This window comes from Podospora pseudopauciseta, chromosome 4 (genome assembly GCF_035222475.1).
Source record: "Podospora pseudopauciseta strain CBS 411.78 chromosome 4, whole genome shotgun sequence".
Taxonomy (NCBI): Eukaryota; Fungi; Ascomycota; class Sordariomycetes; order Sordariales; family Podosporaceae; genus Podospora; species Podospora pseudopauciseta.
In genome coordinates this window covers 3,923,620-3,949,582 of record NC_085894.1, presented here as the reverse complement: position 1 = coordinate 3,949,582, position 25,963 = coordinate 3,923,620, and the positions used below count along the sequence as shown (strand labels likewise).

The window sequence follows — 25,963 nt, the reverse complement described above, 5'->3', positions numbered from 1 at the left end:
CACAGTATGCCAGTAAACTCGGAAATATGACCCAACGAGCCGACCCTAAAGAAGAGGAACGGGCCGGTTGGGTGTGGCTCCAGAATCCTTTCAATATGCCGCCGCAGGTTCATGGACTAGGATTTATGCCGTGGCACCTTACTGTTTAGGTAAGAATCTCGTCAAGGCGTCTCTTGTGTCACGTCCATCGGACAATATCATGAATTGGAAGGATTCCTGTCGTCGCAGGTTCAGCACACTCGGTCCCGTGTCTGCGCCGCTTGACTGCGGACGGGTGCTCATCCGACTGGCAAACGCAGGTAAAACCGGTATTTGATATGAAGGTAGCATTCTACGCTTCCTGGTGAAAGAGCTGGGTACGAATTGCCGGATGGCGTGAATTGAAGCCTAAACCCCTCAAAATAACAGACAGATATGCAGCTACGTACCAAGTTCAAGGGGCCCTAAACCCCCTCCGTGCTCAGAGGGGCTTACTAGACTCTCAAGAAATCGATCCCTGTCACTCCCATATATTGTCCTGTCTTCCGCCCACTCTTGCAGTTTGTCCCAGTCGGTGCATTTTCTTGGTCCTGTCCTATTCCCTTTTATCATCAACTTACCATGCGAGTCCCTTTGCCACAAATACGTGTTTATTGTGGTATCGGCGTTGCACATGATTCCCTTACGCAATACTTCGAGGCAATGATCTTGAAACAGGAGTCGACGAAGTTAGTATGATAAGTTTATGTTTCCGGGCAGCTTGAAACGGAAACCTACCCCAATGATGGGTCGAAAAGGCATCTTCTGCCTGGAGCTTGGGGTAGTGTTCGGGATATTGGGCTTGGTGCATTCGTTTCTAAGACTTTCAGCATGATGATACCTAAAACAACGGCCCATGAATCCGAGGAAAGCGACTTACTACGCAATGTAGCATATGAATTGCTTCAAGGTATCCAACATATCCAGATCCATCTTTGAGCGTCACAGAGGTTTTGTTCATCTTTCTCATTTCGTCCGCCGATAATCGAATCATCGAGGCTTGACACGCACATCAGTGGAAGCAATCAAGGTGGGGACGTCCAACGTACAGCGTAGCAACTTTGACCAGGCTTCATCCAGCTCGAGGCGAGGCACTCCTGAAAATGGGCTTGGGCCCTCTTCATACTTGTCTTGGGAGACCTTATACCGTATTGCTGAGTGTGCAGGGGCTTCCAAATTTCCCATCAGGTTAGCTCTCTGAAGGGCTCTTCTCGCGGATGGGTAGATAAGGTAGCAACTCACAATAAGGGCTGTGATAAACGTTCTGATTCAACGCACCACAGGATGTGCAGTCTGTATTGGATGCCTTGGTAGTCATGAAAAGAGTGATGTTGAGCAGAAAAAACAGAATTTGGGAAATGAATATGATGAGATGGGTTTTGGGATGTTGTTTTGGCCGTGATGCATATTTCAGGTCGTCTTCCGAATCAAAGCCTTTGGCGATGAATGGATCTTGCTCATCTTGTGAAGCCATCTTCAGGTGGTCGACTGGTTGTAAGTAGGTTGATAATGTGTGTCAAAAACAGCTCGGGTACCTACCTTAGTCAACGAGACAAGAAAAGTTTATTTATCTGGAAAATGGGCCGCCTTTTCCAATCGCATCTGATCAAGTCACCCATCACAAACACGTCCTGATGTAACCAGCAACAGATGAGTGATCTGCAACATCTTACTCCTTCCCCTTTCCGGCCCTCGCCGAGCGGTCTCTTCCCGCCCTGACTCCCGTGGTGTGATTGGCTTTCTCGCTATCTAAACCAGGCAACCAACATCGATCCTTAACGCCGTGGTCGGGCACAGTCCAAGTATTTTGCATGACCACTATATCAGTACATGTCACAGCCCCCAATTCGCGGTTCATCCGGCAGACAGAACTGAGACGCGTCATCCGGTCGTCAAACAATGGCTGCGGAAGGGCTGTCTTCAAACCCATGAGCTACCTGGGACACTAGCAACACCCAAAACTTTGACAATTTGCAGGTAAGAAGAATAGTCTGCAGATATATTTGTTTTGTATGTGATTCCCCATATCTAAGTCTATTCTATCCAAGGCCGTACCAGCATATCTGTGTTGGCCGATCTTTCTTGCATCCAATTATGAAGTTTCTCCCAGTTCACACACTTTTGCACTGGCGGATCATGATGTGTTGGGATGTCTTTCCGCTCTCCCCAGTACACTGTGTACAGCGAGTAATCTAGATGGCACATGATGCCTTGACGGATGAAATCAAGACAATGATCTATCGCAATAAGTCACTACTCGCCTCCATTCATGTAGGTAGGAAAGAAAGTACAGCAACATACCCGCATGCGTTTGAAGGTCTTCAAACCTTTGACTACCTGTATCCAGGTCTGGGTAAAGGTGTTCTCGATATAGGAACTGTTTTATCTTCTTGACGCAGTGGAGGTTGTGTGCCACACCCAAGCCAGCAGCATAGCCGCCATCTCTAAGTGGAATGGAGTCCGTCCCGGCCAACTGGAGTTCCTCATGTGAGATTCTGATCAAAGTCCCAGCCATGAGGTCGTGCATCGACTTGTCCCATTCCTGCGTTGGGCGCCCGATAAAGCGGGAGTCATTGCGAATAACGCCTCGATACTCGAATTCAACGATGGAGTTCGCGGGAGCTGCGAGAGGGAGAGTAACCAATCGTCAATGTCAAGTGCAAGGGGAACAATAGAAAGAGAAGCAAAACGTACAGTATGGGTCGGGTAACTGAGCTTTTTTCTGGGCGTGACCGAGGACAGAAAAGACTGTCCCGCTAAGAAGAGCAGAGATCACGAGAAGAACTACATTACTGATCGCGGATGCCAAAAGTAGTGTTCTTTGGCTAATAATCGGGTGACGTGAATACCCGGCACTCCGGATCTCTTGACTGTCGTCAGCGAGAAAAGGGCGTTGTTCGTGCTTGTCGGTGGTCATTGTTTGGATTTGATAGCTGGACAATGGTAGAGCCTACAACTTTCACAGGTTATGAGAATGAGGTTTGAAGGGGAGTGAAGAGTGGCGAATGGAACCCGCCTGCAACATCATGACCAACCTCTGAGGAATTGTCTCATTTCTAACTGCCAAGCAGCAATCGGCCCGTTGGATCTGCTTGTCGATGTTTGAAAATTTGTGTTGTTGGAACTGCCTAGGTTTCACATGTAGGATCTGTTGTGTCGGGGGCAACTTACGAGCCTTACCGTGGTGGTCCTGGCAGCCAATAGTGAGGCATCTTACCCGCCACTATCGATGCTACCTTGATATTAAGTGAGGCACAAGTCTTCTCCTGCCCTTCGTGGTGTCTCGTTTGCTCCGATTGATGGCCATATTCGTTACATCCTGTGCGCTGTGCCGCGCCGATGATGACAGTCCCCGAGTACCATACGGGTACTATAGGTGTAATGTAGGTAATTGGGGAGCCTAACGTACGTGGGAAAGCCGGGAACTGGGCAAGAAACCTACACAGGAGCAACCATTCGGCAACTCGGCGAGTATCCCACAGCCTCCATGACTCAGGCCTCATGACTGCGTTTGAGAGGCGGTTATGCTAACTGTCCAGGTCGACGGGTATATAGACTCCACCATCCGTATTCCCGTCTTCATGTTGAGCTGCTGAAGACTCTGCAACTACCGATACTCCACCGCATACTTACTTACATCCACCGTTTTACCTATTCGACATGAAATCATCAAATCTCCTAGCCGCGTTGCTCATATCGGTGGCAGCAGCATCACCAATGGCTCCACGTAAGTACTTGCCCCAAAGGGAATGTCGCTTTCCTGAGATTGCAGTTGTTGACAGAGGCATCTCTGCATCAGGCCGAGCCGTGATGCTCACTCCGCCTGTCGAAGTTGATCGTCGTGATGGAACTACTGAGTTCGATCCCGACTTAGCGTTCAGAAAGGAAAAGCGCGATGGGACAACGGAGTTTGACCCAGACCTTGCCTTCAAGAAGAATCGCCGTGATGGGACTACCGAATTTGACCCGGACCTTGCCTTCAAGAGAAGCAAAAAGCGTGATGGTACCACAGAGTTTGATCCCGACTTGGCATTTTAGAATCTATGGCAGGGCTCATAGGGAGAAAAGGTACTTGTGAATGGGCACCTGCAGGTTAGGTCTTGGTTCTCAACAACCCTAGATACCTCTACATATCACTTAAACATGGTTCGATATTACTACTTCCAACATGCCTTTTTGTGACAATGCCAACAAGGCCAATGAAATCGAGAGTCCGACACCCACCAGGGAATTTTGCGAGAGGATCCTCCTTGTCACCTACGTGACTGGGAAGGATGCCTGTGTGTAACCATCGAGCGTGATCTTGTCGGTCTGGTGCTTACACAGTGCCGAGCTGGAAATCATGCACGGCTTTGGTGTCTCCTCTTTCGATTCCAGCTGTTGTCTGCAGTCACTGTATCGATTGCACACTTACAGCCACACCGCCGAAGTTTGTTAGGGCATGGTATTAAGTTCATGTTAATGTCTGCGGGGTAAAACATGGACAGCGGTTTTCTTCGAGACATGCACACAGCAAGACCTGGGCATCAGAGACTGCCTCATTCACTTTAACTTGTTCACAACCCTCCCTAATCGGCTGGGTTCTACCAGCCTTTTCCCTTTTGTATTTCCATATTTGCGAAGATACCTAGACAACTACCATGGAATCCCAACCTCCACGCATCCGCGTCGCCATATCGGGAGGGGGCCTAGCAGGTGCTTCACTCATCCAAGCTCTCCTCAAACATCCACAGTTGGACGCGCATATCTTTGAATCGGCCACGATGTTCAAAGAAGCTGGGATGGCCATAGGAGTTACCCGCAACGCACTCACAGCACTCGATCTCCTCGGTTCAGCCGCCGTCAAAGCCCTTGAGAATGCTGGAGCAGTGCCCATGCGCGGGGTCCGGTTCCTCCTTGCCCAGGGGGACAAACCGGGGACTGTGTTGGATGAAGTCGACTACGACAGTTCGGGGAACAAACGTCTTACAAGTATTGTTCATCGGGCCGATTTTCTCCGCGAACTACTGAGCAGCGTTCCGCAAGACCGAATGCATCCGTCCAAGAAGCTCAGCAACATCACCACTGACGCGGATAGCGATGAGGTCACAATGCACTTTACAGATGGGACAGTTCACAAGACGGACATTTTGATAGGTGCGGACGGCATTCACAGCACAGTCCGTAAATTCATACTCGGTGAAGACGACCCAGCCTCTGCACCTCGAAACACTGGTGTTTGGACCGCCATGACTCTGCAACCGTATGCTCAAGCGCGGGCAAGTATCGGGACGGAGGCGGTCAATTTGGACAGTCCATTTGAACATTCATGGATAGGCAAGGGGTCATTTGTGATGCACAACTTGCTCAGCAAAGGGCAATTGGTCCAGTTTGTCATTGCCGCCAGAGATAGAACTGAAGGAAAAGCTGATGAGTGGCACCGTCTGGTGAGCTCGCAAGAAATCAAGAATGCAGTTCAAGGGTGGCCTGACCATTTGGTCAAGGCAATTGATGCCGTAAGTTGTCTCCGGTACCCCGTCTGAAATGAAGTCAATATACTGAAAAGTTGCACAGCTGCTCTGTGCCCAACCCACACAACCAGCCATGTATCTCTGGGACCATGCTCCAGCGCGTCGTTATGTCTCTGGGCCGGTTTGCATCATGGGCGATGCCGCGCATGCTACTACTCCGTGGCAGGGATCGGGAGGTGGAATGTCCCTCGAGGACAGCATGATATTGTCGTCTCTTCTTGGTGAAGTCAAGACAGCGGCTGAGGCGAAAGTCGCACTGGGGGTGTATGATCATGTTAGGCGTGCCAGGACGCAACGCATCGTCCAGTCCAGTCGCGAAACAGGAGAGATTCTGCTTGGTGGCGACGCGGTTGACACATATTTGCGGGAGCCAGGTTCATTTCTTCATCGGTGGGAGTTTATATTGGACCTGGACGTTGAGCGGCACCGTGATGATGCCCTGCGCGAATTGCACGCAGCCTTGAACGAAGCTCATCAAACTTCATGATCGCCAAGTGTGTAGGGATAGCTAAAACAGTTGACATTCCGAGTTAGTCGAGCCTGTACATGTCGGCTTGACTTTAGCCCTGCAGTTCTCTAAGACTTCTGAATGTTCATCTTCCACCGCAGCAAACCTGTTTTGTTCATTCTGACTAGTGACTTGACCCCATATTCAAGAGAGCTAATATTCCGTTCATCCGCACCCGAGCCTGGAAAAGTACGAAACTGTATCTTGGTGCCAAGATTATAAGCAACGTCAGAAAAGATGCAACCAGCAGAGATGCCAAAACCACCCGATGACCGCTTGTGCTGGAACATTGTTATGATAGTTGATCTATGATACAAGAGACATAAGCCTAGAAAGTTCACGACCTATCCCCAGCCACGCCAGTGGTAGAATAACGATCAGCAATCTGATCCTTCTGATCAACAAAAGTAGATACGTAATGAACCAGCTCAGGTGGGTCAGAGCTAGAACACGCCTTGATCCTCTCCAGAGCAGGTGCAAACAAATACTTGTAATTGCACTGGAAGCTTGAAGAAGAAACACAAAAACCCAGAATTTGTTGATCCGAAGCCATTTCAATATTCCCATTCCCAAGAAATGACCATGTCAGTCTCGATTTCAGCGCCGAACGATATTTGTCCTCCATCCAGAGGGTCCATGACACTCTCTTTGAGCTGGTAGTCTAGCATCCTATCAAGACTCGACGCCAGACTTTTTGAAATGCCTTTGCAATTCGCGCGACATGTGCAGCATGCATTCCAATTCCCGTGGAACTCGGTCGTACTGTGCCAGCGGCAAGTTGAACTGAGCTTTGAGCCACAAAAGGATGATGCCCGTTGACCAATGCAAGACAACATTGATGACTATGTACAGCTGAAGGTAGGAGAATCCCCACTGGTATTTCTATGTTTCATTAGCTCGTCTTCTCGACAGACAGACAGACAGACACATAAATATCAAACTAACATCAGATATGGGCTGACAGATGCCGTTCGCCAGAATGTAGTCCAACGTAAAGGTTCTATTGCCAGATGCGAATGTCGTCTTGGATGTGTTGCGGAGCGGGTAGTTCTTTGTTAACGGATCTTGCCAGTTGTGGCCACACGTCACGGAAACATTGGACTCGCCGGCTGGCACATCGGCCACTGGTGGAAGGCAGAAGGCTGAGATGTCAAGGGCTGGCGCGGATAGACCCATGTCCCAATCTCCCCATGTGGTGTTGGTGTTTAGGCGACCAAAAAACCCGTACCGCCGGACATCTGGTCTCGCCAGATCAGTATCGAAGCTTGGGTGTAGTATTCACGACGAACCTACATTTCCAGATGTGCATTTGAAGCTGCTGCTTCTCACCGAGGAAATCATGGAGATTACAACTCGGACGATAGTCCGTCCGACTTATGAGAGGTTCTTCACCTGATGATTAAGGGTCAGTATACATGGATGTTTTGTCTTGTGGCATTAATGAACTCACCGATGTCTCCAGGGGCCCTCTCCTAAGACAGATGATAGTCTCTGGATAAGCCTAACCCGGACCCCATCATGTATGATATACTGAACCAGCTCAAAGGTAGAGTACTTGATGTAGTCCCCATTACCTATTTATATTTTGTACAAATGCTTCCGTGCTAGTTGAATAACCTGTCATCGCACTTGTCATTGTTAGGAATGCCAACATGAAGTTAAATGTAAGGACCACAAAGGCCATGTCAGCTCTAGACCTGAGCATGTTTCGTGGTCCCAGCTCAGTCATTAGCCTGGAGATAGTCGTAGACGATGTCTCTTATTTGATGAGATTATGTAGTATGCTGCATACGTTATTCGCTGTTTTTGAAACATGACCGCGACGTATGCGGCGAAGACCTTCCACAAGACCCGGGCTAAAAGCGCTTGTCCAGCTCTGCCGATAACCTTGAAAGATAAACGGATCAGTATAGGTAGTCTAAGAAGGCTTCAAGGCTTCTGCAAAGAGAAAATACAGAATCCCACGCCAAACCAATTACTTTTACTTGGGCAAAAAACATCGGTTGAGCCTTAAAAGTGATATCGAAAAAGCTCGGCCGAGACCACCAAATGTAGTCGTCTGAAAAAGGACTGAAGGATCTGTCTGGTTTGCATGCTGATGCGGAGGCTGGTAGTGCACCCCACACGCCCAATGCGATCGATATTGTTGATGATATAGTAAATCAGATTCCCACAGTAGTCAACAATGCGAATCGTGACCAGTCGAACTTTGTGGGGTCAACATGGTGTCGGCTTTCCTCGTCGTGTCTACTCATGAAAAATCGTTGGGTTTTCTGGCGTGCATATTAGCTAGTTACTTTGAGGAGCTTGGTTCATGAAGCGACGATATTGGGCTAGGTAGCCAGAGGCGGCATGGAGGGGGTTATAGATACAAGAAGGCTTGATGCCGTGTGCGGTGCCTGAAACTGAAATAAAGCAGATATAATACCTTGCTGATCGCACAACAACCCGGATACCTGTATGAAGCCAAATTGGGTGTGTTGCAGTAAGCCCGCTTAGCAGATCAGCGTGTGTGCGCCTGCCATTCACGGTTGTTAACTCCCACACAAGGGTGGTTAGATTCCGAGATTCCGTGCTGACTCGCGACCCCCAACTCAAGTTGTGAGCCGTGAAGTGCGACTCGGTCCGAAACGATAGGGCCTCGTAGTAACTGATTTGCTTATCACTACACTGTGTTTCCGTGGCGCAGGAGGCCCTTCCAGGCAGCCTTTTGGTCCTTGTCTGAGTCGCGTCACTCCAGTATTGAGGAGACAGACAGGTAATTAGGAACAACGCTCAGCTTGCATCTGTCAATTGTGGGCATATTATCTACTGGACCATCCAGATGAGAGACACAGCTAACTAAGTATATTCAATACGTTCTCTACATACCTAAAACTGGCAAGCTTGAGTACCTTATCTTCCCCTGCACCTCGACCCTCAAAAACGCCAAACACCATGCTTAAAATGCAAAGAACACCCTCTTATGTAGGATATCTCTTCCAAACCGCCCATGACTCGAGAGTCAACCATGATTGACTAGAGAGGTACAACAAGAGACCCATCGGCTTGCAAATATTGCTCTACACCATAACGGCGACAAAAGAGTCTACAGAATCAATCAGTATGGCCCTTTTCAAACCAGTGTGTTTCCCGTGCAGGTTGAGTAACAGAACTTACGACCACCAGTAATTCCCGGTTGCGCTGGTTTGAAAACACCGGACATACTGTTCCATATTTTGCCTCCCTTGCGCTCCATGACTGTTCTCTGCGAGAGCAATCAGCCTATCCCCCGCTCGGTTCATGCTGTCTCCAATGTTGCGCAGCGTATCAACTAAGCTGTCGACGACCGTGTCCAAGTTTGCGCCGGTCTCATTCATTACAATTGGGACGAGGCTATGGAAGCTTGACTTTTCAACCTCCTTTTTGAATGATATTAGATCATTGACACTGGGTGTGAATAACGATTAGTGTTGTGCTTTCTGTCATCTAGAATCAGTTCGGGAAGACTTACGTGACAATGTGCCTGTTGATTCCAACCCAAAGCTCCTTTAGCTCAGGGGTATCAAACATTTCTGGTGGTATGTTTCCACCACTCATATATTCGCCCAGAGCGCTGTAGGTATGCACAGATGAGGTGCCCAGTCTGTGCGACCAATACTCTCGCCAACTCGGAAGCTCGCCAGCACGCACAAACTCCTGTTCGACTTCACAGCCATCCATGTATACCTTGAGCTCTTCATAGAATCTGATTCTCTGTAAGAGGCTTGATGCTTTCCGGAACGGCTCGGCGGCATATCTGAACAATGTGCAGTATTTGGTGGGAGGTATTGGTTCTTCGAGGGAGGATGACAGGCCGAGATGGTACTCCATGTACTTCAGTGCTTGGTGGTGTATCCATGAAACCTTGTCAGTAATCCCGGAGGCAGGAGTCGCACTATCTTCAATAACATCGTCCCAAAGGAAGATCCACATTGAGTACCAAGTTATCATTTCAAGACGGTCCAGAGTGGCGTGAGGGTACCAGCTACGAAATGGAGATGGTTAGTGAGTTCATGATGAAAGAGAACCATCTTGCTTTACCAGAAGAGAAGGGGTGATCACACACATTGAAGAAAACAATGGCAAGTCAATGATTTGTGCCTTTCGTCGAACGCGCTCGTCAGAAATCCACTCGTCGATTTTCATGCCGACCTTCTTTTTGAGTTCAGCATAGTGAGGGCTCAACAGTGTCGGCCAGTTCGAAAGCACAGGCTGAAGGCTTGGGAGGCGGAGGGATTGACCATGTATTAGGGCAGCGATTTGTGCCACTGGTGTCTCTTGTGTGTGTGTCATGACTGACATAATGTACTAGGTACTGGTCTGAGAGGTTGTGAAATTATTTGAAGAGAACATGTTAGGGATGCGGCATCAGGTCCTCGTTTTATAGAAGGATCTGGAGACGGCGACCATCACAAATTAGACATATCAGCTCCAATCATGGTACATCCCCTTGACCTCTGCATCCAAATGGAAATAACAAGCGGCAATTGGTCTGGGTCAACGATGTCTTTGCTCCACACACTCTGTCAGGCAGCATAAAGGAGGGGCACTGCCCCTGTTGGAGGTGAACGTGGCTACTACATCTGTCGACAGACGCCACGGCGTCTTTATTCTACACACACATCATAGCTACGGTAGCCGGCAGGTAGGAAGGGTGTACCATTTAGCCAGAGGTCGGTGAATCTGCCCCAACAGAGTACCTATCAGACCAGATGCATTGACTGCATGTGACTAAGTACCTACCGCACTCCTCAGATATGCGGCTTCAATCGGGAATGCAGATGCGAGGAAGATCAGGCAATCATCCATTGGAGGACTCAGATAGGTATGGAAGCCACGTCGAAATACCTACAAGCCACAAAACCCCCCTTGAATGGTGTGGGTGTGTGCTCACAGGATCCGGCTTGGTGCCGCAGTCTTGCACCATAGGGCTGACGAATGAAAGCATTCGACCCCCTTGCAAGACCAACCAAGCAGAGCTGTGTGGTCATGGAAGCGTCACACAAGGGGACTCCGAATAAAGTTCACGTGAACTAAATGCAGCGGTAAGCCGGCCCCCATCGTCAGAACAGCCCACACCACCATCACTACACCGCCCAACGGCGGTTGTATCACCAACAGGATGAGACCCATAATCCTTCCCACGGCACTGATCCCTGACAATGCCACGCGGGCGGCGTGGATGTCAACTAACGAATGTTTGCAGCAGATAGGCGACTCGGGAGTCTCAAAAACCGACGGTCTTTTGTTTTTGACGAACGGTTGTGTGAAAAGTAGCAAAAGGACTTCGGTGTGGTGGGATCGGAACTGGACCTACCTTCGATGTTAGGTACCTAGCAACACCGGTTTCCAAGCTGCCTTGCTTTGCTTGGCCTGTCTTACTTTCTGGTCTGTTTCTGAAAAAGGCTGAGCAGAGAAACACGACTCACTACTGCTTTATCAAGAATTCGTACAGCTCCTACCAATCAGATTTTATCTTCTGATCCCAGGTTGGGTAGAAATGGTCCCCATACACCGTGTTACCACTCGCCTACCTGAAATGCAGTCTCGCTGGTCTACACTACACCCACCTATTCAGGTACCTATTGAACAGTCAGACCTGGCAGCCAGAACTTTTCCTTGTCAGGATTTCTCTTGCCGGACTACCCGCCTCAGCTGCGCTATGCTCGCAAGACTTGCCCATATCCAGGTGACACTGAACTTCAGCCATTTTGCATTTGTCGGCACGTTTTTCCCACGGTTGGACATTCCCTTTTGTGCATATGATCCCACGGCTTCTTCACAAAAGGGCGCAGGTGGGCGATATACCTGTTTTTCAACGCAAATTACATTCTCCATCGCATGGCAGCTGCCCCGGGGCGAAGTTGACGGCAGCTACCAATTTGCCGCATGTTCCGACGATGACACTTCCTTGCCCATCTTAGTAACTCGGCTTCTATTTGCTTTTATGTCAACTTGGGGTGGGGTATTACTCGGTGTGATGAGTGTGCCGACTTGCGTTGGGGACCATGTGCGTGTGACTGTCATTTTTGCCTCAACACTGCTGGTTTAGATTCCGCAATTTGATCCTTCTGCAGACCTTTCCTTGTGTTGATCAATAAAGGATTGCGTCAGAGGTAACGCTAACAGTAGTTATCACATCCTACAAGGGAGCATATTGGCCCGCATTGAGGCAAAAGGTTCATGAAGTAGCCTCAGCAGGACATTTCTTTTCGATCTATCGGCCGCTGTCAAGCCGCAGTAACAGCAATAGCAGCCACTGGTGCGGGTGTCGCGGATGTTCTAAGACCAGAACTCGCAGCACTCTGCAGTAGTCCAACGATGCTGTGATAGGCTGGCTTCTTGTTATAATTCCTATCCCATAGACACGCCTCTCCCTCCCCAGGATACTGTTGAGGGATCCACGAATACTTGCATTGCATCTTGTCAGCAAACTTCCTTGCGGAGGAACGATGTCACAAACCTGGTCAGTGAAATCCCATACAGTGATCCCGACACACTTTGGCGTCTCCAAGCATGCCCCTACAACTTCCATGTAATCTTTCCCTTGCTGTTCCCTCTCGGCCGCCCCGATCGGTAGCTTGGTGTGACGAATATCAACCTCGGTGAAGGCAACTTCATCGACAAGCTCAGAGAACCGAGCCATGGTCTCCTTCATCTCTCGCTTGGATGGTGACATGCCCACCCGGGAGTGACCCTGCATGCCGATTCCGTGAACGGGAGCCCCCGCGGCCTTAACAGTGCGAATCATGGCGATGGTGGCATTGATCTTGGCGTTGCAGCAACGCTCAATGTTGAAATCGTTGTAATAGAGCTTCGCGGCGGGGTCAGTTTGCTGGGCTACCTTGAAGGAGTGTGTGATATAGTCAACCCCCATGGCTCGGTACACTATTTTTGGTTATTGCCAACATCCCATGGTAATCATAAGGGGCAGGGGACAATGGGCATACTAGGATTATTGCGGTATCTTCCGTCATCCTCCATAGCTTCATTGACCACGTCCCAGGCATAGCACCGTCCCTTATAGTGTCCAGCCACATTCTGAATATGTGCGGTAATGATTTGTTGCATCTGGTCGCGATTGTAGACGCTGCTGACTGTGTTTACCCAGTTAACACACACACATCGCCGACGCTTCTTTGGTTTGACTGGACTGACCCCATCCAGGCAACTGGTTATACCACACCAAGGTATGGCATCTCAACTGCTGGCCTGTCTGTCGTGCAATATTAGCTATCGCATCACCACTCCCGTAAGTGAAGCGCCCCTGGCTCGCCTGGGTGTTGGACCACTTCTGTCCGTTGGCCGGAGTGAGCGAGCCAAACTCAGCGGGATCACGAGCGATACGGAGATAATTTTGGTTGTTGAGACTGGGGTTATCGACTGCGGTGCCAAAGTACAGGAGTCCGGCTTCTTTCGCAACCTTGTCGAGCTGGCCAGAGACCGCCACAAACGCAGAAGACAAAAGGAAAAGGTGGAAATTCATTGTAAGCCAGCAAAACAAGACAACTCAGGAATGACTGCAGTGGTTCTTCTGAATTCTCTGTTGGAATCACAGGAAGATTCAGTTGATAAACCTGACCAGAGGTTTACACCTGTGGAGACCCATGCTGCAACCCAAGAATCTGGAATGCCACGTGGGAGACGCATTTGCATTCCCGTTTCTTATTTGGAAATCTATCATTCGTGGAGATATCATCGGACAATGGAGAAATCCAGGCGGCTAATTGGGTTGATGGTGTCGATGCGGTAATGAGTGAACGAGTACAGGCTAAAGAGGTGAGAAGCTGGGCATATTGGGAGATATTGCAAGGTTCTTGGCTAGAATCATGGTTCATCTGAATCTAACCACCCAGTTTTGGAGGAAAAAGGTCATGTTGACGTCGGACAGCCTTCAGCAGCTGAACGCAAAACAAGCCCCTGAACTTAGGGGGTAACCCTAGCCCCGTACCCCCCTTTCCAATCACATCTACCCCTGACTGACCCCATACACCCCACCCGCTCGTGAACAAGCAGTCGCGGATACGGAATTGGTTGATACACTGAGAATGGTTTGCCTATATTGCGTTAGCTATGTAGTACTTCATTTTCAAGATGAGTCTGCATGTAAACACTCACGTAACAAAGATTGTCTCAACCACACCAGTAACAGCAGTAACAGGGCTCAACACCGTTAAAGCTGGGCCTGTTACTGTCACAACTTGGGTAGCATCCCTCTGCCAAACGCACACTGTCCTTGCTGGTGGAGTACTCCAGACCACACAACCATTAGTTTACCCAGTCAAGGTACTACGCCACGCCAAAGAATGAACACTCACATTGTCTGGGTAACTGTGCCCACCACTGTCGAATAGAACTGTTAGTCCAACTATACTTAACCTTCATCAAGAGGAAAGATTGCAACAACAACTCACCAACTCGAGTGACAGTCACTGTTTCCGTCCGCATCTCTACGGCCTGCCTTCTTCCCCAACCCCCCCATTTACCACTAGCGGTAGGAGCTGCACCAGTGGGTTTACAAGTCACCCAGGGAGGCAGGTCATTTCCTCCACCCCAGCCACCACCTGGACCACCCCAGTTCCCTCCACCTCCCGGTCCCCATCCACCGCCTCTTCCTGGCCCCCAACTGCCCCCGCCACCACCGTTCCCTGGACCCCAGGGAGGATTTCCAGCACAGATAGATCCGGAAGCTGTAAACGTGAAAGCACCTGTCAAGGGGCTTGTTGTAAAGGTTGTTGAAGGCGGTCTTGTAAGCGTAAGAATTGCAGTAGTAACTCGCACTGGCATCGTCGAGGATGGTATCCGACACACGGGCGTGAGTGTGCTGGTAACAAAGGTGGAACTTGTTACTCGACCTGAGGCCGTCGTCCGGATGATGGTTCGCCGTTCAGTAATGGTAGAGGGAGGCAATAGATCTGTTGTCGTGACCGTTGAAGCAGTATTGCAAGGGACAGTCACAATCCCAGCGGACTGGTTAGGGATGGTAATGCGAGTAGTGGTTTGCGAGGTTGATGTTGCGGTGAGTGTTGTAGTCACAGCTTGAAGTCAAAACAAGAAACGAATTAGTATATCACGGGTCTCGAGCAGCGAGATACGTGTAGTTCTGCTTACTTGCTATCTGTGAAGGTGTTGAGGTTGATCTCACACTCGTTGGAGTTAACGGACGAGAGACGATTATTTCAAATGGACGGGTTTCCACAAAGCCTGTGTCTGAGTGAGGGAGAACAATGATCCAATTGCCTGAGTACAAGTCGGAATAAGAGATCGAGCTGAAACTGCGGTCAGCGTACCTTCGTTACTTGGGCATGAATCTACAAAAGATTGTACCATGTTGATATTTGAATGGACTCAGGAGGGCCTGGGGTGATCTGGGAGCAGGGAAACTGATTGCTGTCGTAGTCCTGCAGAATTGGTGTGATATCTACATTTTCACAGGCGCCTGTTCATGTTGGTAACGTAGTTAGGGACAGTTCTTTCAACTTCAAAGAAGTTTGGAGGCGCTATTACCTTCAAATGTTGAGGCAAAACTGAAGTTTCCGTTTCTTGTCCCATCAACGAGATATGTTTCGTGGTCAAGATAATCGACACCAGTGCAAATGCAGGTGTCATCACTATGGCCTGAAGTGAGACATAACGCTTGCCCGGACAAGGCTAACCACAGGACAAGAAATGAGGCAATCATCGTCCTTGATCAGTAGGAGGATTACCGTGGCAGAAACAACAATGATCTGCAGTATCACAACACACGGCATCCCTATATACTCAGACAGCTGAACGTGGCAAAAGGAAGTCTGGTACATATTGAAGGTGCTTTTTAAATTTGACGCTATGTTCAATCTGATGTCAAGTTACAGCACAGGGTGACACTGAGATAGAATCTCATGATATTGAGCACTACTACCCTGATTGTGAAGGGCCGGGAGATGAGCCGTGGTAGGCGGTAATTAACAACTTGCTTTTACCCATCCGCAAATGGACAGCCTGGAATGAAAAGGTAACCGGCAGTTTCCACTTCGTGGGTTGTTCACTTCGCAGCGAAAAGGTTAAGATTTCCAACAGACGTACACCACCGGAAGGTAGAATACCTAGACAAACAACCAAGACATAGGTACTATGGCAAAGACCAAATACAAGCCAAAATTCTATCGCCCCATAAGGTATACAACCGAAACAAAACCAGACATATTGTGAATATAAAGACAAAAGCCGTTGTCGAGAACCCCCAAAGCCGAGTTCCGCCAAGCGACCAGGTACCTAGCAATCAAGGATCCAATGGCAGTTTGAACAAACGGATGGCGTTTCCCCTTGCTACCAGCTCTTTCTGATCGGCTGGCAAGTCCACGCCGTGCCACCAGTATTGTGCCTCTGCAATGGTGTCGTATGGGTAATCAATTGAGAATAGACACCGTTCCACTCCGATTTGATCTATGCAAAACTTGAGGCCTGGCTCATTAAAGTTTCCCGACGTGGTGATGGAAATGTTGTGGGTGAAATAGTAGGTGTAGTCCTCCTTGGACGGTCGGGTGGCCTTCTTCACGGGTTTGTTATACCAGTGGTCTGCCCTCCAAAGATTGAAGGGAATCCTGGATGTCACGTTAGCATTTGAAATCACGTAGATGACGCATATTGACGACTCACCCTTCTCCCAAGTGCCCAATAACGACCTTGACTCGTGGAAAGAGATCGAATACGCCTGATGAACACAGTGCGTACACATGCGTGCTCAAATCCAAATGGAACTGAACCGCAGCCCCGAGAATCTGCTTCCTATCTCCCCATTTGGTCCCAGGCTCGAGGTCCTGTGCCGCCGGGTATCGAGGGTGCAAGTACACTGGCACGTCCAGTTCTTCAACAGTCTTCCAAAACTCGTGAAATCCTTCACCGTCGTAGTATATCTTGCCTTCCTTGTCTGCGTTGGGAACACCAGGTGAGGAATCCTGGTAGTCGTTGATGATCAGACCGAAAAATCCCAGTTCCTTCACTGCCCGAACTGCTTCAGCTGAAGCAACAGCAGAGTTGTGCATGGAAACTGACGCGAGACCCCCGAAACGCGCTGGGTTGAGATTCACTTGCTCTGAAAGCCAGTTATTGGCCTCACGGGCGATGATCGCGGCTTTGGCAGGGTCTGATTCGCCTTGGGGTCCGGGGGAGGTCAAAGACAGAAGCATGTATTCCACGCCATGTGTGTCCATCTGGTGAAGGCGGGTAGTGTGGACATCTTGAAGAAGAGATGTAAGGTGAGAGTGACGGGTAGGAGAACCGGGAGGAGAGCCGGAAGGCGAGTCCGGAGGTGTTTGGCGATGTCCTGGGTTGAAGAGGGGCGCCGAGGCAGAGATCCAACTGAGGCCGGCAGGGTCGAGGACAGCCTCTTCGATGGCGATAGTGCCTTTAGGAGCTTTCTGGAAGGTCATGTTGTGATGTGCAGTTCGGCTTGAGCGACAGAGAGAACGGCAGGCAATGATATAACCTCGAGGTGGAAACAAGCAGCACAGTTGAAGGTTTTAAAGACTTGAGGATGACCAAAAACAAGCATGCCCAACTGGCACCTGGGGTGGGGGGTCAAATCCCGGGAGATGAACCCATGGGCTGTTGCCAAGGCCAATGGTTCCGGCCCGCTGTCTGCGGCAAATGGGCCCCGACCCCCCGAATGGACCCCCAATCCCCAACGGCAAATGGCATCCTCGAGCCCGATAGGATGAAGGTGACGAGCCCGGAGAAATGGACCCATGGGTGGGAATTTGGGCAGTCAAAAATGGAGCCTCACAAAGATCCAGCGTTTGACCCAACTCTTAGTGTCCCCGCAAGGCCCGCTCGTCCATGATAGGGATTTTGGGGATGGCCTCGTCTTTGGACCCTGGCCTAGAGTGGAGATAGCGACCCAGCTGGATGGAATCCCACGTGGCGTCAACAGCGATCGGTCGTTGAATACAGGCAAGGCTCATCTTGGATTCATGAAATATCCCTGCATCAGACGAAATGTTGGTTCGTCGAGTTGACAACCTTATCGTATGATCCTACTATCATACGTTTATGATGTCGTTGTGATGATGTCTACTCGCCAGTTAAACGCACTGCCTGTCGTATACGAGTATGACCGAGATTTGGTGGTCCAAAAAGAGAAAGTAAGCCGCGTATGCTTTTGTCGAGTTTGAGGGAGTCGGGCGTGAATCACTATAATTACAACATGGTAGAGATTGTCGTGATGTCGAGTCCAAGTAGGTATCCACAGCCCCAAGGGCAGGTGCCCTGCCGATGGAGCCTCATTCCCGCAAATGCCTCCCAACCTGACGGGACGCTCCCTGTCCACCATCTGATTCCAAGCAGCGGTCCGCCGACAGGGAGTGTTCTGTGGAGAACCCTTGTGAATGCACAGCGTAACCTCGTAGTGAATGAATAACCTCTAGATGTCTACCTACTTGTGATCACGTATTATGTCACAGCAACGCTTAGTCACCTCGCCATCCGCCTTTCACACTTCCTATTGTTTCGTTGCAATCGGCCGGATAAAGCTACCCGGTTTGAGCTTCCCAAAATGGAGACAATGTTACTGCGGGGTTAGCATATCTTGATATAGAGACGCGGATCAAACTGGCTTATGGATGCCGGTGGAACTTAACGCCGAAAGAAGACTTCATCGCAAGTTTACTTTCATGTTCTGGCAAATTCCTGTGGAAACTTTCTTTCACCATTGCCTAAGGTACCTACCTGCCTACCACGACTCACGGCAACTTGGTGTGAATTCCGGCCCCTTTACACTGTATCAGTGACATAACCTCAGAATCAAGCCAGGATGGCATTTAGCACCAGTCCCATCCGGCCACGGATGTTGATAGATGGAGAGGTGTGATTCCCATCGTTGCCAAGTACCTAGAAGCCCACTGACATACCTTTAGCTCGTTGAAGCCTCGGATGGCAAGACATTTTCCGTTTACAATCCCGCCACTAGAGAAGTGTCAGGAGAAGGTAAATAATCGCCCACTTTTTCCAATTTAACGAGAACATCAACTGATGACGATGCGTAGTTCCTGAAGCTACCGCAGATGACACCAATAGAGCGGTGGCTGCAGCCAAAGCAGCCTTCCCCGCTTGGTCAGCGCTGGGTCCAGCAAAACGTGCTGTTTACCTGAAGAAGCTCGCCGCTCTTATCCGGGAGCACAGAGATGAAATTGCCAAGCTGGACGCTGTGGCGATGGGGATGCCCGTTTCTACCCACTTCTTCGCCGAATCCGCAGCCGGGCAATATGACCACTACGCTGAGGCCTGGCCCCATATTCAGGGCCAGGCCAGTGTCAACACCCCTGGTCATGTCACCATGACGCTTCGCCAGCCATTCGGGGTGGTAGCTCTCATCATTCCGTGGAATGTGCCAGTGCACTTTTTTGCGTCCAAGTCAGCGCCAGCGCTGATAACGGGAAACACGGTTGTTCTCAAAACTTCGGAGAAGGCGCCTCTGGCAGTTGCTCGAATCGCCAAGCTCGTCAAAGAAGCAGGCTTCCCGCCGGGGGTCTTCAATGTTCTCTCCGGTCACGGCATCCCCTCTGGTCAGATCCTGTCCCGCCACATGGATGTCAGGGCACTGAGCTTTACAGGCTCGAGCCGTACGGGAAAGCTCATCCAGGAGGAGGCGGCGCGAACAAATCTTAAGAAGGTCATTCTCGAGCTTGGAGGCAAGTCACCCGCCATCATCTTCGACGACGCAAACCTCGAGAAGGCGGTTGCCCAGACCCGCTGGAGCATGCAGTTCAACTCTGGGCAGGTTTGCATGGCCAATTCCCGCATCTACGTACAGTCAACCATCGCCGAGAAATTCGTCGAGCAGTTCAAAGTTAGCTACAGCTCGAGCGTCAAGTCAGGCAACCCTTTGGACAAAGAGACGAATCATGGCCCCCAGGCAGATGAGCTTCAGTACAAGCATGTGCTTTCTTACATCAACTCGGCGAAAGACTCGGGCGCCACTCTCGCTCTTGGGGGGTCTGGAAAGTTGGAGACCTCGAATGGATACTTTATCGAACCGACCATCTTCCTGAATACCCCAGAGGAGGCTAAAATAACCAAGGAAGAGGTGTTTGGGCCAGTGGTTATCATCAACACCTTTGAGACCGAGAAGGAGGCCATTTCCAAGGCGAATGATACCGAGTTTGGGTTGTATGCCTCGGTCTTCACCAAGGACATCAGCAGAGCCATGAGAGTCGTACAAGCGCTGGAGAGTGGATATGTGGGTATCAACACCACCAGCCCGAATACTGCATATGACCTACCTTTTGGTGGGTACAAGGGAAGTGGACAGGGGCGCGAGGGGGCATTGTGCAGCATGGACAACTTTCTGGAGGTGAAGAGCGTTATCATGGCCTTGGAAGAAGAGTGAAATGTACGTAGATATCTCTATGCAATTGCTGACAGGTAGCTAGCGGGTTGGCCAGGAGCATGTCCGTTTTCAACTAGGGTTTTCACATAAAACAAGGCATCCTGTTCAACACGGATGATATTGGAAACTACCTCTACAGCTTAAGCAAAACATGCTCCCAAGCGCCACGACTGGACTTCATGACTAGGTACCCAAGGTAACGAAATTCTAAACCACTACAGCTGGAGGTACAGCTGCCAACGGAGCGGTTTCCTCCTCTGGCTCCTGCTTAATTGCCAGCTTCTTGATCGCCTCGTCGTAATTATCCTCTGCGTACTTTTCAGCGTCAAAGCCATGGATCCAGTCCTCTCGTGGGAACTCAATGCTCTTCGGGTTTTGTTTAACAGTTTCCCAGTCCGTCTTGTGCCATCTGTCGCGAGTGGACTCGCCAGTCTTTTGCACAGCTCTAACGCGTTCATATCTGTTGTCATGTTAGCGGAACACCCAATCCAGACTCGAGACGTTGCTGAACATACCTGAGCTCTTGGTGAGCCCTCACTGCAGCTGGGACACCATCCTTCCCCCCGCGCTTCAAGGCCACGGCAATCGTGACACCATCCTCCATCGCTTGAGTGGCTCCCTGGGCACTGGTAGGCAAGAATGGGTGGGCAGCGTCACCCAAGAGCAGAATTCGCGCGTGCTTGCTCACCCAGGTGGGCAGGGGGTCTCGGTAGACCAACTTCCAGTCCACCAAGCTCGGGGTCTTCTCCACGATGGCCTTGCAGACGGGATCCCACCCCTCCAAAACCTTATACACGTCCTCCAGCTTGCCCGGGAAAGACCATGACTCATCGATGTCGTGCTCATCTTTGTGGGTGAGCACCCAACAGCAATCCTTGCCGCCCTTGATTGTGCTGAAGAGGAAGTGCACGTCGGGCCCGATCCAGCCGTTGAAGGTATCCCCATTCTCACAAAACTCCTTGGTGCGTGGGTCGGCAATCATGTCCTTGTTAGAGAACCACGCCCGCCAGACAGCATAGCCGCTGCTCTTGGGCTTGTCTACGTACCCAAGAACAAGCTCCCTCGCCTTTGATCTGACGCCATCAGCCCCAATGACAATGTCGGCCTCGACCCGCTCTCCAGATTTGAGCACGATTCCGGCCTTGTCCTCGGTTTCAAAGTACTCATCGACGTGTTGGCCGAGGTGGATCGGGATGCCGAGTTCGTCCCTGGCGTAGTTGAACACCACCTCATGCAGCTCGCCGCGGTGGCCATTGAAGACGGGCGCCTCCTCGCGCTGGGGTGGAGTGGGTTGGTGGTAGACTACCTCGCCCGTGTCGTACTTGTGAATGCGGAAGCCGTAGTCTGTGAGGTCGATGCAGAGGGAACGGAGCTTTCTGGCAATGGCGCCGTCGGCCCAGCGGGCAAAGATACGCCCGCCGTTGGCACCAAAGGAGATGATGTCGCCGAGTGTCTTGAGAGCGGGGAAGTTCTCATAGATGGTGACGTTGTGGCCTTGTCGGTGGCACTCGATTGCTGCTGTAAGGCCACCGAAGCCGGCGCCGACAATTATCACGTTGATGCCGGTGGGCGTGGGGGCCATGATTGTGAGTCTCTGTGGTGTTGGTCTGGCGGTTGGAGAAGGTAGGTATGGTGATAAGTCTGGCTATTAAACGGGTGCGTGGGTGGTTTGTTGCGTCTATCAACGGCTTATATCTGTAACTTGGATGTACTGCAACGTCAACTGCTACATGATGGGGACCAGTCTCTTATGCATGGCAATTTGCTGGTACCGCACGACCCTCATCATAAAGTTGTCCCCGAATTTGGCAATCAGGCTATTGACGTGCCGGCCCCGGTCAGCGTTTCCCTCTCTCCTTGTCTGCCTCCGAAGAACTGTTCGATTTCCGGATCGGGATTTCCTCGCCTCCACGCTGACACCATGATCCGACATGTTGGTAGTGTGCCCCTCACATCAGATGCCGAATAGGTGCCCCCAACAGCTGAACAGCAACCAAGCGTGGGCGTCACGCGTTTTCCCATGACCGTGGAGAACGCGCTTCACTGTGAATGCGGGGAATACACCCCCGCATCCTAGGTGACCAGGTCTTGGGGATTGCCACATGCCCACACGATCGTCGCCAGTGCCGCGATTTCTCCAAACTGAAGCTGAAAGAAAAAGGCAAAGAAAAGCTTGCTTGAATGGAGAACTGCCCGCGTGACGTCGCTTACGCTAACACAGAACATGGAGGGCCATTTTTTGACAAGCCATGTCCTTTGTTGGAGTAGGTACACTGGGTGTTGTTTTCCGGTTCTCAGGGGTTTCAGGGGCATTATAGGGTTAGGGTTACTCGCCTACCACAACCACCTTCGATTGCTTCGACTTGAATGCTCTTCATTTCATGTATCGTTGCGACGGTCATATCCCGTGATATTTTTCATAACGTAAAACCACCATTTCTACCATGTTTTAGTCTGTGGTCAAAATTCTCGGGGTACCTCGAGATAACTAAAACTGTTCGAGGATTTAAACCATGTCATGACATCCAAACAACGGCATTGGCGTGGTTACTTGTGTGCAAGGGCGTTGGATCAATAAAGTTTCAGTTTTGCCTCTTTCACTAGACTCTTCCTATCATCCCTTGTACTTTCTTGCATGAGGTCACTGCCCGACCTTGACAAACCTGACGTTGCCCTTCTCATCGATGATGGGCTCCTGAGCCACCTTTTTCTTTTGTTGCTGGTAGAACGTGCTCATCCTGTATTGGCTCTCCCCGTCATGGATTTTGAGATCTTGCAACGCTTGCCGCCCCTCCCGCTCGATAGCTTCCTTGATCTCCTGGCTCCTTGGCACGATCTCGCAGGGGAACGGCTGGGGCCGCATGTTCAGACCGTTGGTGAAGGCAAAGATGTCCACATCGATCTCCTTTCCTGTCGTGGGGTCACGAGCTTTACGGATGTTGAACCCCCATAACAGTCGAGCAACACTGATCCATGTTCCCTGTTCCGCGAGTGCTTGTCCGCTGCACACACGCCTCCCCCAGCCAAAGGTCATGTAGCCTTTGTCATTAGGGAACGGGCGCTTGTAATCATTGCCCTCCAGATATCGGTCGGGGTAGAAACGGTCCGGGTCTGGAAATTCTCTCTCATGATGGTGGATGGCCCAGACGTTGCCTTGGATCCAGGAACCCTTGGGTATGAGCCAGCCGTTGTAGGTGTCATCTTGGGTGGGCGAATGAGGTTGGCCACCAATGATAGCTACGCTTCTCCAGCGAAGCACTTCTCGTACAAAGGCGTTGATGTAAGACAGGTTTGGTGAGTCGTCCCAGTGTGGTGAGCGATTCGGCCCGATCACGCGGTCGAGCTCTTCCTGGGCCTTCTTCACAGTCTCTGGAAACGCGCAGCATGCCAAGATAAAGCTGACAAGTGTGCTTGAGGATGTGTCGGCCCCGGCACCAAAGAGGTTTCCGGTCAAACCGGAGAGCTCGGCGACTGGCAACTTGTACTTATCAGCTTCTTCGAACAGAGTCTTGACATAGGGCGTAGGCATGCTGGCTTGTTCCGAAGGGGACTTTTGGTTGTACTGCTCGATAGCCTCCTCGGCCAGCGTGTAGAAGAAGTAGTGACCGCCTTTTGAGTTACGGCTTCCGAGTCCCTTGAACCACGGCATGAATCGCGGAAACTTGGCAAGGACTGATTTGGTCAGTCGGCTTTCCGTATGTCTGAACAGGACAGGGATACGCACTAGGAAACGTCTCGAGCAGCATGGGGAAAGACTTGCCGGGAACGTTGAGATCAGCTGCCAGCTGCATCAAGGCAATAACCTCCGTGATGATGGGGTCATTGTAGCTGGCAACCCTTCGCCCAAACGCAATGATAGACACGACGCTCGTGGCATACCTCTCCAGGTGCTTGACGTACTCCTTGGGCTCCCTCAGAAAGTCCAAGGCAATGATTTTACTTTCATTGTTCTGGATAGCGCGATACCCCCGAACCGACTGCACGCCAACTCCAATGTGCATCAGCTTGCGGTGAATTCGCCATCGCTCGCGCTCCTCTTGGTTGCGAATTTGCATCGTCACCAGGTTTGACTGACCCGAACCTAGCTCTCCAAAAACAATCATCCGAGGCCTTGAAGTGTAGATTTGAGCCTTCTTCTCAAATATCTCATGGGCACACCAAGCTTCGTTGATCCAAAGTGTGGGATTCCTGCGTGAACAGGGCGTTAGCAACTCGATTGCTAGTTTGTGAAGCTACCTAGGTACTTGCCGCCCAATCCAGTATGTGATAAGTGGTGTGTTGTATCTCTTGGACAGCTCCTCAAAGTAGATCCATGGCTTGTTGTCTGGGAGCGAGAATGTGTTGCCAACAATGGGTAGCGGGAAGGGCCCAGGTGGCATCTTTGATCTCAGATGGAGCATGTGCGCGTAGTCGACTGCAACAGCAATGACTGCGACGGTCAACAACCCGAGGACGACATTGTTAATACCGACGTCGGCAATGGCCAACTGGCACTTGGCCAATATGATATTGTCCAAAAGCCTGTCTGCGAACATGGCTTGCAGTTTCCCACCCACGATGGCGAACTCAACGTGTGGTAACTAGGTAATCCAATGGCAGGTGGTGTCGTGTGTGGGTGGTGAGTGTCTCAGCGGACAAATGCAATCAGGATATAACAAAGTTCGCACAACCAGCAGCCATGTCGCTGCCCACCAGCTGACAAAGGATGTCGAGACCATAACATGGCCAGGTCGATTTCCCGGATGAAGTTGAGCGGGTAAAGGCCCCGCAATCCCGTCTCGGCAGCAGATTTGTTTGCCGCCACTAAGGACAGCTTAGTGTGAGGTGAGTTTGGTGGGGGGGCTGGCGGGTGTCGTCTGAAGTAGGTAGCTATCGATTGTTGGAGACAGCTCGGAGGTCTGGCATGGCACGTGTCTACGAGGGGTTGCAGTCGGAAGCAATGAAGCGAATCATTCTACTAGGCCAAATATTGCGCGCAGTTTCTGTGACGTGTTACTTAGTTGTACGACGCTCCAGCAAAACCCACCCCCGATAATAGGAGGGTTTGCTCACCGTGAAGTGTGTCTGAAAACAAATCTATGTGTAGTTCGGAGAGCCCGCCGAAAGCATCGAGATGGACCAGCAATGGTTCTGGGCTGCTGAATTTGGCACTACCTGCGGTCCTTTTTCACTTTCCAATGCTTTACCAGCCTGCCCGGTGGAATGTTGCGGTTGCCTCTGAAGAGGCCGAAAGGTGAAATATTGGAATCATTTGGTGTTGTCCTGCCTGAACTTCAAGTACCTACCTCGCTATTCGAGTATGTTTCCAGAATTACCTTACATGACCAGAATTATAGCAAGCATATGATATTGCTTGTGTGCGACCTGGCATTAGCGGTTGCCGAGCAGACGCGGCTCGAAATCGATGTTGGAGGTTGTCAGCGTAGGGGCAAGACGAGCCTGAGATGATTACTGTATTACGAATTGCCGACAGTGGTAAACTTAACGACGCGCTGATGATCATTCGGTGCTGAATGGAACCGTTGAGCGCGAGTACAACGT

General features: G+C 50.6%; 10 protein-coding genes across 10 annotated transcripts; 3 read left to right on the top strand and 7 right to left on the bottom strand.

Annotated features, from left to right (window-relative positions):
* Window positions 1-323: 323 nt before the first annotated feature.
* On the bottom strand, window positions 324-1,744 carry QC763_404494 (uncharacterized protein). Its single transcript, XM_062912095.1, has 5 exons — window positions 1,261-1,744; window positions 1,068-1,187; window positions 899-1,017; window positions 757-835; window positions 324-686 (listed from the first exon to the last, which is right to left on the bottom strand). The coding sequence occupies exons 1-5, from the start codon at window positions 1,490-1,492 to the stop codon at window positions 421-423; spliced, it is 816 nt and encodes a 271-aa protein (XP_062766333.1). The 5' UTR covers window positions 1,493-1,744; the 3' UTR covers window positions 324-420.
* A 192-nt stretch (window positions 1,745-1,936) lies between these two features.
* On the bottom strand, window positions 1,937-3,375 carry QC763_404496 (uncharacterized protein). Its single transcript, XM_062912096.1, has 3 exons — window positions 2,713-3,375; window positions 2,320-2,640; window positions 1,937-2,255 (listed from the first exon to the last, which is right to left on the bottom strand). Exons 1-3 carry the CDS (start codon window positions 2,933-2,935, stop codon window positions 2,053-2,055), a joined length of 747 nt encoding a protein of 248 aa, XP_062766332.1. The 5' UTR covers window positions 2,936-3,375; the 3' UTR covers window positions 1,937-2,052.
* A 106-nt stretch (window positions 3,376-3,481) lies between these two features.
* QC763_404500 (uncharacterized protein) lies at window positions 3,482-4,203 on the top strand. The gene is made up of 2 exons (XM_062912097.1): window positions 3,482-3,745; window positions 3,818-4,203. Exons 1-2 carry the CDS (start codon window positions 3,679-3,681, stop codon window positions 4,054-4,056), a joined length of 306 nt encoding a protein of 101 aa, XP_062766331.1. The 5' UTR covers window positions 3,482-3,678; the 3' UTR covers window positions 4,057-4,203.
* Window positions 4,204-4,384: 181 nt separating this feature from the next.
* On the top strand, window positions 4,385-6,153 carry QC763_404510 (uncharacterized protein). Its single transcript, XM_062912098.1, has 2 exons — window positions 4,385-5,513; window positions 5,572-6,153. Exons 1-2 carry the CDS (start codon window positions 4,659-4,661, stop codon window positions 6,013-6,015), a joined length of 1,299 nt encoding a protein of 432 aa, XP_062766330.1. The 5' UTR covers window positions 4,385-4,658; the 3' UTR covers window positions 6,016-6,153.
* Window positions 6,154-6,708: 555 nt separating this feature from the next.
* Window positions 6,709-10,430, bottom strand: QC763_404520 (uncharacterized protein; the record flags this gene model as incomplete). The annotated part of the gene is made up of 8 exons (XM_062912099.1): window positions 10,124-10,430; window positions 9,530-10,042; window positions 9,196-9,465; window positions 9,067-9,124; window positions 7,487-7,508; window positions 7,330-7,428; window positions 6,982-7,274; window positions 6,709-6,918 (listed from the first exon to the last, which is right to left on the bottom strand). The coding sequence occupies exons 1-8, from the start codon at window positions 10,357-10,359 to the stop codon at window positions 6,709-6,711; spliced, it is 1,701 nt and encodes a 566-aa protein (XP_062766329.1). The 5' UTR covers window positions 10,360-10,430.
* Window positions 10,431-12,089: 1,659 nt separating this feature from the next.
* QC763_404530 (uncharacterized protein) lies at window positions 12,090-13,576 on the bottom strand. The gene is made up of 4 exons (XM_062912100.1): window positions 13,216-13,576; window positions 13,008-13,160; window positions 12,521-12,945; window positions 12,090-12,467 (listed from the first exon to the last, which is right to left on the bottom strand). Exons 1-4 carry the CDS (start codon window positions 13,541-13,543, stop codon window positions 12,288-12,290), a joined length of 1,086 nt encoding a protein of 361 aa, XP_062766328.1. The 5' UTR covers window positions 13,544-13,576; the 3' UTR covers window positions 12,090-12,287.
* A 2,348-nt stretch (window positions 13,577-15,924) lies between these two features.
* Window positions 15,925-18,440, bottom strand: QC763_404540 (uncharacterized protein). The gene is made up of 2 exons (XM_062912101.1): window positions 16,696-18,440; window positions 15,925-16,640 (listed from the first exon to the last, which is right to left on the bottom strand). The coding sequence occupies exons 1-2, from the start codon at window positions 17,466-17,468 to the stop codon at window positions 16,319-16,321; spliced, it is 1,095 nt and encodes a 364-aa protein (XP_062766327.1). The 5' UTR covers window positions 17,469-18,440; the 3' UTR covers window positions 15,925-16,318.
* Window positions 18,441-18,587: 147 nt separating this feature from the next.
* QC763_404550 (uncharacterized protein) lies at window positions 18,588-20,534 on the top strand. Its single transcript, XM_062912102.1, has 3 exons — window positions 18,588-18,898; window positions 18,951-19,020; window positions 19,080-20,534. The coding sequence occupies exons 1-3, from the start codon at window positions 18,848-18,850 to the stop codon at window positions 20,420-20,422; spliced, it is 1,464 nt and encodes a 487-aa protein (XP_062766326.1). The 5' UTR covers window positions 18,588-18,847; the 3' UTR covers window positions 20,423-20,534.
* Window positions 20,114-22,671, bottom strand: QC763_404560 (uncharacterized protein). Its single transcript, XM_062912103.1, has 2 exons — window positions 20,938-22,671; window positions 20,114-20,882 (listed from the first exon to the last, which is right to left on the bottom strand). The coding sequence occupies exons 1-2, from the start codon at window positions 22,002-22,004 to the stop codon at window positions 20,630-20,632; spliced, it is 1,320 nt and encodes a 439-aa protein (XP_062766325.1). The 5' UTR covers window positions 22,005-22,671; the 3' UTR covers window positions 20,114-20,629.
* Window positions 22,672-23,063: 392 nt separating this feature from the next.
* QC763_404570 (uncharacterized protein) lies at window positions 23,064-24,957 on the bottom strand (the record flags this gene model as incomplete). The annotated part of the gene is made up of 3 exons (XM_062912104.1): window positions 23,064-24,094; window positions 24,147-24,610; window positions 24,659-24,957. The coding sequence occupies 3 exons, from the start codon at window positions 24,955-24,957 to the stop codon at window positions 23,064-23,066; spliced, it is 1,794 nt and encodes a 597-aa protein (XP_062766324.1).
* Between the last annotated feature and the right edge of the window lie 1,006 nt (window positions 24,958-25,963).